The sequence below is a fragment of the Physella acuta genome, unplaced genomic scaffold, assembly GCF_028476545.2.
Source record: "Physella acuta isolate Inbredline_101_S28 unplaced genomic scaffold, ASM2847654v3 ptg000049l, whole genome shotgun sequence".
NCBI classification, from domain to species: domain Eukaryota; kingdom Metazoa; phylum Mollusca; class Gastropoda; family Physidae; genus Physella; species Physella acuta.
Genome location: NW_026731569.1, coordinates 351,546 through 365,132, shown reverse-complemented (window position 1 = coordinate 365,132; position 13,587 = coordinate 351,546). Strand labels below are relative to the sequence as shown.

Genomic DNA, 13,587 nt, shown 5'->3' with positions numbered 1-13,587 from the left:
ACAGCTAAAAAAACTAAGATCAAAGCACTGCTCTTCTTAAATCATTTCAGACTAAACGCAACGTGAATTCAATGAGCAGTTTCGACTGGTTAAAACAAGTCAGATCGTACTTTAACGAAGAGACTGATTTGGCCCATATAGATATTACAGACGTAGTCTTTATTTATCAGAACGAATATCTTGGATGCACAGACCGCCTTGTGATAACTCCTCTAACAGACAGGTACTGGTTATGCCTTGTCTCATTCAAACCTATTTAACAGCTCCCTCTTAAGTAAATCACTTCCTGCATGTTTATTAATTCAATAGCCCGCTGACTCAGAAAGCTCACATTAAGCGCATTCTTCGCAAGTGACGCATTTAGGCCTACTTTGTTTACATCAGCCACGAATGACTAATATTAATTATTAGTCATTATTTATTAACTTCCACGGCTATTTTAAAACCTCATAGTATACATTTTAAAAGGAATTTTAAAAATCCAAATTGTGTCTTTATTTAATTTTTGTATATAGTTACAGAACGGTGGAAATTCAGTTTGAATTCTTAATGCAGCTACGTTCCTTTAATAGGTAAAATTAAAGAGCCGTCAATCATGTCCATTTTCAACCCCATATTCAACATATTACATTTTTGAGAAACTGCCTACCGCATTAGAGCTTTTCGCTACCATATACCATGTTTGCGTGGTATCTGCAAGTGGTCGATCCAATTCAAGCACTTCAGAAAATGTGTAGACATTTGTGCATCTCTCTTTCATACAAGTATCTGGCACTTCCGGTTTACATAACCCAATTCTATCAAAGTCAAACTATTCTATTTCGGTACCCCCAATTGCGTAATATTGGTTACAACCACCTTGTTTATATCACGTATCATGTGCCGTTGACAGGCTAATTCTATTTTAGTCACAACAATTACGTACCCACATCCTGTTTTTGTTACAGTTACATAATAGCTCGGTTCGGTTATGGCCTCAAGCTTGTCCTTGTTGATTGCCAAATACGTTGCTATCAATGTTGTTGACCTGGAATAAAAATGTGCTTATTTTTCACATTTAACAAACAAAGCGACCGTAAAAACAATAAAGAATAAGAGCCTAAAATGAATTCAGAAATGTTATAAAAGTTGCAAATCCATAGAACTTGAAAATGATTAGTTGATTTTAAGACTAAATTTCTATTTATTTCCATCAAGCCTAAGTTATAACCGGATGTTTCACTTTCGTAAGACAAATATTGATTGGATGTACAGGAACTCCGTGATCGATAACTATTTGTTTACACAACTTTTAAAGTTTTTAAATAACAATGCAGATTTAAACCCGATGACATAGTTTTCCTTTTTTTTTAGCTTACAATGTGTACAATAGAATTTATGGCAGCCTATCGAATATCCGGATACCATTGTTTATGTCGCCATTACACGTGAAAACCAAATTGTTTTTGCTTTTTTTTTTTTAATTTTATTTAGTTACCGGAAATATTAAAAACATCAAATACATCCAATCTTTAGTAAAGTCCGAAAACACTGGAGAGACAGAATTGTATAACCATATTAATTGTAGCTACGACGTTCATGTTTTTTAAATTATTTAATGGGCCTCTCGAATACTTTCTCGCTCGCGTCCATTGCGTTATTTGTAACTTTACACCTGTTAGATTTATATCTATATCTATAAAAGTAAAGTGGGGGTTCTTTGTTCTTCACACCTAAATTAGATCAGGTATTTGCATTCAAGTATCTAAGAAATTGGTCTCGACAAAGTAGGCTAAAATTTAATGTACCTGGAAAATTAGAGCCATCTCAATAATCGCGTTTAAAGTGACCGAAAACTGACCTAGACTGACCGTAGCCTCATATAAACTGTACATCAGGGGCGGAACTACAGTGCCGCCAGACCCCGCAATGCGGGGGGGGGGGGGGGCACGCCGTTTAGGGGCCCACAGCCGACCATAATCATTTTTTTAGTTAAAAAACTTAACTTAAATAGGTTTGGTCGTTTGTTCTTACTTAAATCTAATATTTGTCAAATACGTTTTTGGTTAAGGTGTTACATCACCTTAGCCCAGGCCCTCTGGATGTCAATGGGCGGCGCCCCTGCAGGCCCTGCTGGAACTGGGAAAACAGAAACAACAAAGGACATGGGTCGTTGTCTGGGGAAATATGTTGTTGTATTCAACTGTTCTGATCAAATGGACTTTAGAGGGCTTGGCCGGATTTATAAAGGTAAGAGACTGTAATATTAGGTTAAGTATTAGAGATGGTTTAAGTAAAACTCAAATGTCCAAGTATTAGAGATGGTTTAGGTAAAACTCAAATACCCAAGACGCCCAAGTATTAGAGATGGTTTAAGTAAAACTCAAATGTCCAAGTATTAGAGATGGTTTAGGTAAAACTCAAATACCCAAGACGCCCAAGTATTAGAGATGGTTTAAGTAAAACTCAAATGCCCAAGTATTAGAGATGGTTTAAGTAAAACTCAAATGTCCAAGTATTAGAGATGGTTTAGGTAAAACTCAAATACCCAAGACGCCCAAGTATTAGAGATGGTTTAAGTAAAACTCAAATGCCCAAGTATTAGAGATGGCTAAAGTAAAACTCAAGTGCCCAATTATTAGAGATGGTTTAAGTAAAACTCAAATACCCAAGTATTAGAGATGGTTTAAGTAAAACTCAAATGCCCAAGTATTAGAGATGGCTAAAGTAAAACTCAAGTGCCCAATTATTAGAGATGGTTTAAGTAAAACTCAAATACCCAAGTATTAGAGATGGTTTAAGTAAAACTCAAATGCCCAAGTATTAGAGATGGCTAAAGTAAAACTCAAATACCCAAGTATCTAAGATGGTTTAAGTAAAACTCAAATGCCCAAGTATTAGAGATGGCTAAAGTAAAACTCAAATGCCCAAGTATCTAAGATGATTTAAGTAAAACTCAAATACCCAAGTATTAGAGATCAGAGTTTCTTCCAGGCATCTCTTCGCCCCCCCCCCCGAACGAAATGAAATTTATATAATTTATATAGAAAATATATACTTTTAACAGTGTCCGCCCCCCCCCCCCCCCCCGAAGAAAATTTCAAGTGCCCCCCCGGAGAAAAAAGTCTGGAAGAAACACTGTTAGAGATGGTTTAAGTAAAACTCAAATACCCAAGTTTCTGAAAAGGTTCCATCTTCACAAGCTATGTCATTAATGCCAAACGTCATACAAATTGTTACAGCCAAAATAGATACAGACGAACACATGTTTGCTACATTATTACTTCCGTTTACTGTTACTGCTCGTAATAAGTAATGTTATCTGCAGTGTTACTCGCTAAAGCCAAGTAAAATAGAATTATTTCTACAGGTCTTGCCCAGTCAGGAGCATGGGGCTGCTTTGATGAGTTCAACCGCATTGAGCTACCAGTTTTATCCGTCGCCGCTCAACAAATTTACATTGTGCTCTCGGCAAAGAAAGAAAAAAAGAAAGAATTTATTTTTACAGATGGTGATCACGTGAATCTGAACCCGGAATTCGGGATTTTTTTAACAATGGTGAACTAGCAACGATACTCTTATTCTTTGTGTTACGTTTATAACTTTTACTTACCTCCTCTTATTCTTTGTGTTATGTTTATAACTTTTACTTACCTCCTCTTATTCTTTGTGTTATGTTTATAACTTTTACTTACCTCCTCTTATTCTTTGTGTTACGTTTATAACTTTTACTTACCTCCTCTTATTCTTTGTGTTACGTTTATAACTTTTACTTACCTCCTCTTATTCTTTGTGTTATGTTTATAACTTTTACTTACCTCCTCTTATTCTTTGTGCTATGTTTATAACTTTTACTTACCTCCTCTTATTCTTTGTGTTATGTTTATAACTTTTACTTACCTCCTCTTATTCTTTGTGCTATGTTTATAACTTTTACTTACCTCCTCTTATTCTTTGTGCTATGTTTATAACTTTTACTTACCTCCTCTTATTCTTTGTGTTATGTTTATAACTTTTACTTACCTCCTCTTATTCTTTGTGCTATGTTTATAACTTTTACTTACCTCCTCTTATTCTTTGTGTTATGTTTATAACTTTTACTTACCTCCTCTTATTCTTTGTGCTATGTTTATAACTTTTACTTACCTCCTCTTATTCTTTGTGTTATGTTTATAACTTTTACTTACCTCCTCTTATTCTTTGTGTTATGTTTATAACTTTTACTTACCTCCTCTTATTCTTTGTGTTATGTTTATAACTTTTACTTACCTCCTCTTATTCTTTGTGTTATGTTTATAACTTTTACATTACCTCCTCTTATTCTTTGTGTTACGTTTATAACTTTTACTTACCTCCTCTTATTCTTTGTGTTACGTTTATAACTTTTACTTACCTCCTCTTATTCTTTGTGTTATGTTTATAACTTTTTAAGTTTTAAAGAACTCATTACCTAGTACACTTGTTTACTTTGCTTTATTATGACAATGCCAGACAATGTTTTAGTTGTGTAATGTATTTGAGTCTAATCCCTCATTTTTGTTACGGTAAAATCTTTGAAGTATCTCTAGTTTGCATCTGTATGGGCTCTTTAAAATGATAGTAGTCCAACGCCGATTTCTTGATTTCTTGATATTTTTGATTTGAAGAATCCCGGCTACGCTGGAAGACAAGAACTTCCTGAAAATTTAAAAGTACAATTCCGGACAGTTTCTATGATGGTTCCTGACAGACAGGTGTGTACTACCACTTTATTTCATGTTTGACTATTCGGAGATATTTAATTGAATCCATAAGAAATCTGCGTCCTTCATTTGATTTATAGATCATTATGAGGGTCAAGCTTGCTTCCTGTGGTTTCATTGATAACATTGTGCTAGCACAGAAATTCTACACCCTCTACAAACTCTGTGAGGAGCAACTATCGAAACAAGTCAGTACAGGGCTAGTATCGTTTGGGAATGAATATGCATTTATTTAAAGAGCCTGTACGCTCCCATTCAAACTAAAGCTAAATGTAAATAACTCGATTTCTATCATTATTTTAAAAATAACTAATATCAATGAAGGTATTAAATATCAAAAAGCAAATGTGTCATTTTAGATCTATAATTTACTGAAAAATCTTTAACAATCTAGTAACTGTTTTGCTTAAGGTACATTATGACTTTGGATTACGCAACATTTTGTCAGTACTTCGAACACTGGGGGCTGAGAAACGGTCGAGACCAGAGGATACAGAGAACACAATTGTCATGAGAGTTCTAAGGGACATGAACTTGTCCAAACTGGTAAAGTGTCAATGTCTTTGTGTTTGCCCTCGACCTTTTCTAGTGCACAACGCTTTGTAGTGATGAGCAGCATCAAATGATAAGAGCAGTAGACAGATCTCCTACAAACAGTAGATATATTGAGTCTTGGAATAAACAGACCACGCCATCAGTTGTTGTAGGATAATTAGCACGGCACACTTAAATAAACACACTATTTACTCTTTATCTATCAATTTGATAGATGGAAGATGATCCATATTCAAATATAAATGATATCATGCAGGTTAATGTGGTTTAGCATATTGGCACAATGCTTCAAGTATTATGTTTTTTTCAACATAGGTGGACGAAGACGAGCCTTTGTTTTTGAGTTTAATATCTGATTTATTCCCTGGAATTAACTTAGACAGTGCAACATATGTTGATTTACAAGGCTTTCTAAAAACCAGGATAGAAGAGGCAGGACTTATCAACTATGATGCGTGGAATTTAAAAATCGTTCAGGTCTGCTCAATTTACACCTTTTTTATATTGATTAAGCAACTTTTTGATATTGATTAAGCTACTTCATTGAAGCAAGATTTCTTTTCAACTATAAAAATCTATTAATTTATTGTAGGTAAATAACATATGCATTGTGAGACTTAAGCTTGTAAACCATAAAATCCATTTTGCTAGCTTTTTGAAACTCAACGTGTCAGACACGGTATAATGACACTTGGTCCAAGCGGTGCTGGCAAAACCTGTTGCATTCGCGTACTAATGAGTGCTCTTAAAGACTTGGGAAATCCTCACAGAGAAATGCGTATGAATCCAAAGGCCATCACAGCACCTCAGATGTTTGGTCGTTTAGATGCGGCGACCAATGATTGGACTGATGGTATATTTTCCACTCTATGGAGAAGGACACTAAAGGTTAAAAAAGGTAAAACAACTTCTTTATATAGACTACATTATGGTGCCTTTAACTCGTGTTTTTTTTAAAGAGACTACAACATTGTGGAGATTTGACATGTTTATAGAGACTACAACATTGTGGAGATTTCACATGTTTATAGAGACTACAACATTGTGGAGATTTGACTTGTTTATAGAGACTACAACATTGTGGAGATTTCACATGTTTATAGAGACTACAACCGTGTGGAGAATGGACATGTTTATAGAGACTACAACATTGTGGAGATTTGACATGTTTATAGAGACTACAACATTATGCGTGTAGTTTCTGGCGATTTGACATGGTTATAGTGACTGCAACATGGTGGAGATTTGACATGTTTATAGAGACTACAACATTATGCGTTTAGTTCGTGGCGATTTGACATGTTTATAGAGACTACACCATTGTGGAGATTTGACATGTTTATAGAGACTACAACATTATGCGTTTACTTCGTGGCGATTTGACATGTTTATAGAGACTGCAACATTGTGGAGATTCGACATGTTTATAGAGACTACACCATTGTGGAGATTTGACATGTTTATAAAGACTACACCATTGTGGAGATTTGACATGTTTATAGAGACTGCAACATTGAGCGTTTTGTTCGCCATTGATTTCATTTGTTGGTATCTAAGTACAAATTCAGGTGGGTGGGGGGGGGGGGGCGGGTGAGCGAGGCGTCATGTTAGATTTAATTGCATACTAGACTACCCGTCATCCTTTGGATAACTGTTAGTTTCGGTGATCATCCATAAAAAACATCACGTCTGTCGTTTATCGTAAAAAAAAGCCAGACCCCACAAAGACTTAACACCTCAGACGTTTTTGTCTTTTAAAAACACCTATTTCGGCTGAGCATGGGTCTGACCACACTATCCTTTCATATGCTGAGGTCACATAAACAGGTCAACTCTACTTCACCTGTCCAGTATCTTGCAAACTAAGACATGTTTTTGTCTTTTAAAACACCGATTAGATTCCCAGAAAAAGTGGATACATTTTAATAACATAATAACAGTAGGGTAGAAAAATCTAATTAATTTAACTTTTTTTTCTAATTTTGACAAGGGGGTAATTTAAAAATAAATTAAACTCACGCTAATAAAAAAAATGTGAATGCAAATCTACAGACGTTCTAGAAGGAATTAGTGTTGCAATAATATAATTAGCAAAATGTGAATGCAAATTATGCGGATGTGGAAGAGAAAATTATTGATTGAAAATTATAATTAGCATGGATTGATAAAAGGCAATCTTTTATTTATTTCATTCACTGAATGTACTGTTTACTACTTATAATTTTTAATCAACTATTCCGCACTATTATAGACGCGTCATCACGTTCATTGGGTGCGCAATGGTTTTAGTTATGAAACTCTATTGTAAATTTTTAAAATTTAAAGTACTGGGAAATAATGTGTGCAAATCAAAAGTTTGAGCGGGAGGAATTTCAAATCAAAAGTGGTGCAAATCGAAAGTCTGAGGGGGATGCAAATCAAAAGTTTAAGGGGGTGGGGTGGAAATTGAAATTTTGACGGGAGGGGGTGCAAATCGTAAGTTTGAGGGAGGATCAAATAGAAAGTTTGTCCCCGGGCGCCGGAAAGGGTCGCTACGCCTCTGTTTTGTCGTCATTCACTGTGTCAGACGCGTCCGCCGGCGCTCGGAAAGGGCGCTATTTGGAGCTACGAGCTAGATTGTGAGCAATATGCCTTTATGATTGCATTTAAATTGTGTTTATGTTATGAGTGTTGTGTTTGTTTTTTCGTTTGTGTTTTTTTTTTGCGTCCGTTTGTGTTGTGTTTAGTTTTGTTCTGTTCACAAGTTGGTACACTTAAAAAAAGATCTATTATATAAGCGGCCAAGTAGTGTGTCAGTCCTTCCTTCGTCATCGCTAAAGATTTTGGAATCATAAAAGTAAACATCGCACCATGCTGTGCTTTTGAGTGCACCGCAGTGTATTATTTAAGAGTAGGGTTTGTTTATATAACGACATAGAGCTATTTTATAAATGCCACTGTTTTTACTCTTTCGCATAATGTCAAGAAAATATTAAATACACGCACACTGCTAAAACATATTAAAAAGATTAATGTCAACTATCATTTTCGTTTAGATTCCCAAATAAGTTTTAAAATAGTTTTAAATAACATAATAACAGTAGGCTAGAAAAATCAAATTAATTTAACTCTTTTTCTAATTTTGACAAGGAAGGTAATTTAAAAATAAATTAAACTCGCGCTAATAAAAAATAAACCGGGAGTGATCTCCCCTAAACTTTCTCGAATATTCTTATATAACTTGAAATATAGACATGATTTTTAATTACTTAAACTTTTAAAAATAGAATAGAATCTCATAGAAAAAAGAATTGCGCACCAAGCGAACGCCAAAACAAATTGTGCATAATTAATAGTGCGCAATATTATTAGTACTTTATAAATTTACATCCGTTTTTTGAGAAATCGAAAATAGCGTAAATTAGTACTTCCGGTCAACGGAAATTACTCAAAATTTGACAGAAGGCAGAGAATTACATCTTTTACTTACATGTGAAATTTCATTTATCTATCTGAAATAGTACTCAAGTTATAGGCTTTTGAAAAATTCAAAGTAGAAAAAGTACCACTTCCGTTTATCGGAAATAGCTCTAAAGTTGATCAGTATCTACGATTTTGATAAAATACTTATATATAAAATTTCATCAACCTAGCTGTAACTGTACACACAGACAGACAGACACACAGACATACGGACAAGATTGCAAAATTATGTTTTTCCGTATCAGTGAGGTGTAAAACTTCGAGATTTGTAAAAATCTCAATTTTTTTGCACGATTACAAGACTTTCTCTATACAAGAAAGTAAAAAATGTGACCTCCTAGAACAGGGGTCGGCAACCTTTTGAGACGGAAGAGCCAAAAGTTATTATTTACCAAATATCGCAGTTTTTAAAGAGCCACTTCACTAACACTTTTATTTCAATATTATGATACTTAATTAGGACTATATATATATATATATATATATATATATATATATATATATATATATATATATATATATATATATATATATATATATATATATATATATATATATATATATATATATATATATCTTTAAGTATGAAATAATATTTATTCAAATCAAAACATACACGTTACGTAGAAATACGTATTAAAGTATTTTATCTAGATCTTCTAGAATAATAAAATCAGTAATCAAAGTATCTAACTTTCATTATTGAATACTATTTATAACAGTTTCGCCTTGCATGCCGTTTATAAGTTTGTTTAAACCTGGCTCATAACTTGTATTTGTTAGATGGCTTCTATACTTTGTATTATATTCATGCAAGAAAACGTTTGCTCACATGAATAAGTGGACCTGAAGATTGTCAGCACCCGAAATGCCAAATTCTTCACCTTACTATAGCATCCTGCAAGACTATTCCATGCGTCACGAAGTGATTGTAGGAAAAAAAAGTCACAGGAAAAAAAACACAGGAAAAAAAACACAGAAAAAAAGTCACAGGAAAAAAAGTTACAGGAAAAAAGTCACAAATATATATGTGATTGGAATTTGTTTATACTTTTATGAGTTTTTTATTCAGAGAGTGCAAATTAACTTAGGATTAATTAAATGTAATGTGTAGGTTGTATACGCATGTTAACTTTTATAATTCATCTAAAAACATTTAGTATGAAGTATTTTGATTGTAATTATGTAAAACATAATACTGATTTATAGCATTTATAGAATGTTCCAACATCCTCGGTTTTCATTGTGTTTTTTTAAAATACTAACATTAAACTACCGTGAAATGGTAAATTCATCTGACTTGCTGCCCTCAACTCATCGCAACAATAGTTATGATTAGTTCAACCACCATTACTGCCCACATTTATCACGCTCATTACATAACAAAGCATATGATCAAAACAGAAAGCCGACAAGCCTCAAAGGCTGTCATTGACAACACACCATATGTTCGGACAATGCCGACTGAGGAGAGGCCAACCAGAGAATAGCCTACGGCAAAACATGCAAAACACAATAATGTGCCTAAATTTCTTTTATAATTAGATTTTCTATCGCGTATTTAACTAAATACTAACAAAAGTTGAGATTGTTGTGTAAATTATCTTAGAGTATTTTACTTACAATTGTTTTAAACCATAATGCTTTTAAAGTCTAGATCTATAAATAATATATGCTATCAAAAATTACAATCCACAACAATAAACATACACAATTTTATAATTTTCAACAAATTTAACCAAAATATTTCTGAAAAGATTTTGTGACTTTTTTTTTCTGTGACTTTATTTCTTTGACTTTTTTCCGATAAAATTTTTCCATTGTGACTTTTTTTCTGTGACCTTTTTTCCTAGCAAAAACTGTGACTTTTTTCTGCGTTTTTTTTTCCGTTCACCATAATAGGGCCTAAACTCGCGGCATTTCTTTTAGAGCTGTCCAGTTGTACAGTGAAACGTGCATGTTTTACTGGACCTCCAAATCATCTAACTTGCTCTTGAGGTCTGTGAACTTACCGCTCCACAAATGTTTGGTTTTTAAATCTAGCAATTTAATTTGAAGCGAACCAGCAACAATTCCAAATAGCTCAAAGTTAATCTTATTTATTTATTTATTTATTTTTTTTTGAGAGAATCTACTATGAACGTCAGAGTGCTTGCATTTCTTTTGAATTGCTAAAATCTCTCAGTGAACCCATCCTTCATTTTGTTTATAGCAATGTTGAAGTAATTCATGTTAACAGTAGCGTTGGCTTTATCATGATATTTTTGTTTAGATTATTCGAAATAAAATAATTTACCGCTCTCCGTGTCTTCAACAGAATGAAGTGATTTTTTTTTCGAAACAATCATCTTCTTCAAGCAAGGCATAAGCTGGGTTTTCCTATCCATGCAGTTTTACATTTAGCTCGTTTAGTTTCTTTTTGATTTGCAAAAACTTCTTTTTTTTGCACGATTATATGACTTTTTTTATACTTCGTATATACGAGAAAGTAAAAAAATAATAATAAAAAATTAATAGTGACGTGATGTTTCTCGAACCCGTATCACCCGTATGGTAACTAGTATACTGTCCGATTAGATATTAGGGCACTTACATTTAAGGGCAGAATTAAGTGTATAGGCCTAATATACTGTAAAGTAAGAAACTTCAGTTACGCGAATAGGCCCTATTAGGCCATAAGTCTAGTTTTTCCTTAGCTCTAGATCTAGAACTAGATATATAAATCCCATGTTATTTCGAATTAGATGATCACTGAAGCAAAAAAGCAAAGATTTATATAGAATAGTTTAGGACTAACATAGTTTAATAAAGAAACTCAATGATTTATTGTGTTTTTATAATTGTTTTTATTTTTAACTAATTAATTTTGGTTTGACCTAGATTCTAGATTTTAGATCTAGGATTGACTTTCTCTTTGTCCGACAGCTGATCTCTAGATCTAGAGAGATTTATTTTATATTCAAATTAGAACTGATGAAAATTTATAATAGTGCTTGAACCTAATAAAAACGGACGTATCGTTAAAGCTATAGCCGACAGAAAATTGGCTTTATAATGCGTTAAACTTTTGAATGGGCTAACACATGGGCAAATAATTCTTCGATGGAAGCCGCCATTATTGTTATAAAAAGTAAATAAAGCATGTGACGTCACTATAAGTAAAGTCATTGTTCTGAACTTTTATTATTAAAGTAGTTAAACTACAAATGAATATATCAATAAATTAATTAACGTCTTTAAATAAATTTGTGATTAACAGTTTGGTCAAAAAGAACATTGTTCTCTACCTAAATACGTATTTTACAGCTGTACACATAGTGCAGATTCTCTCCTGTAACCAAACAAACAAAAAACAAACAAAATAAATAAATATACAAACATGTAAACAAACTTGATTTTTAGTAGTATATAGATAGAAAGATAACGTATATATTGTTAATGAATGAATGAGGTATTTAACATGTGTATGTATTTTTGAAACGACAGGTGAACATGTTTGGCTGATATTGGACGGTCCAGTTGACGCAGTGTGGATTGAAAACTTAAATTCGGTCCTTGATGACAACAAAACTTTAACATTAGCTAACGGTGATCGTATCCCTATGGCTCCCACCTGTAAAATCTTGTTTGAAGTTCATAACATTGATAACGCCTCACCTGCCACGGTATCACGCAATGGCATGATTTTCATGTCGTGTTCAGTACTTCCGTGGGAGCCAATACTTCAAGTTTGTTTGTTTTTCTACTTTGTTTTAGTCACGTTTGAAATTGAAACAGTTCAAATAAGACATTTTGGTTTAATTAGCTCAACTGTTTTTACGTTTTGGTATAAAAATTTGCGATGTGGTGAGCAGTGGCAGTAGTTCCTCAACTCTGATGGGCACCAGACTTTAAGGTCAAAGAAACAGATGAGTTCTACAGCTAAAGACAGACTATAGTTCAATTTATATATTTGTATCACAACAGTGTTGCTGTTGTTAGTTAATAACGAAAATAGCTTTGTTTCAGGGCTGGCTGTTAAAACGTTCAGCGAACGAGGCAAGTGCACTAGTACCTCTTTTTGACGCCGTGTACAGCGACACAGAACATTTCGTCTCACTAAATACAGAAGAGAAAATGGAGCTTTTGTCTTGCAATAAAATACGACAAGTAAGTATTCCTTTCAACAAAATAAACTCTATCAGCTGTTAAGCTTGTATATATATTTTTCAAAATGTTGTATTTATAGATGTGTGACTTACTGGAAGGATTGATCCCGGCTTCAGTAGAAGAAAGAAAAAATATGAGTCCTAAACATCTGGAACACCTTTTCCTATTTGCTTTGATGTGGAGTAGCGGTGCATTGCTAGAATTGGATGATCGTGTTAAAATGCAAGAGTTTTTACTCAAACATAAATCTAAATTAGATTACCCCAAGATCACTGGAGACGAGACTATATTTGAATATCTTGTCGCATCCGATGGTTAGTGTTTTTATTCTTATATCACTCATGAACAATTTTAAACTGATTGGGCAATTCACAGAAAGCATAAGTATAACTCTTCGTTACCGTTTAATTGAAAGACCATTAAAGAACAAAAAGAAAATCAAATGATTTAAAATATAGGGAAACTTGAATAAATAAATAAAATAATATCTATAATATAAGCGGGCTGTGTCTGTCCTTCCTTCCTTCCTTCCGTCCGTCATCGCTATAGATTTTGGGACTATAAAAGTAAACACTCGCACCATGCTGTGCTTTTCAGTGCACCGCAGTGTCTTATTATAAGTAATAGAGTAGGGTTTGTTTATATAGCGGCATAGAGCTATTTTATAATTGCCACTGTGTTTACTCTTTTGCATAACTTA

The 13,587-nt window shown here is 33.5% G+C and overlaps 1 protein-coding gene across 1 annotated transcript in view; it reads left to right on the top strand.

Annotated features, from left to right (window-relative positions):
- The window catches only part of LOC131945070 (dynein axonemal heavy chain 8), a 186,071-nt gene that overhangs the window by 67,159 nt on the left and 105,325 nt on the right, over positions 1 to 13,587 (top strand). Inside the window, exons 40-50 of the mRNA XM_059306046.1 lie at positions 51 to 223; positions 2,051 to 2,229; positions 3,350 to 3,537; positions 4,626 to 4,712; positions 4,802 to 4,909; positions 5,133 to 5,267; positions 5,592 to 5,753; positions 5,928 to 6,174; positions 12,225 to 12,466; positions 12,747 to 12,887; positions 12,967 to 13,201. Coding sequence (XP_059162029.1) covers positions 51 to 223; positions 2,051 to 2,229; positions 3,350 to 3,537; positions 4,626 to 4,712; positions 4,802 to 4,909; positions 5,133 to 5,267; positions 5,592 to 5,753; positions 5,928 to 6,174; positions 12,225 to 12,466; positions 12,747 to 12,887; positions 12,967 to 13,201 — 1,897 coding nt within the window. The remainder of the gene's footprint in view (positions 1 to 50; positions 224 to 2,050; positions 2,230 to 3,349; positions 3,538 to 4,625; positions 4,713 to 4,801; positions 4,910 to 5,132; positions 5,268 to 5,591; positions 5,754 to 5,927; positions 6,175 to 12,224; positions 12,467 to 12,746; positions 12,888 to 12,966; positions 13,202 to 13,587) is intronic.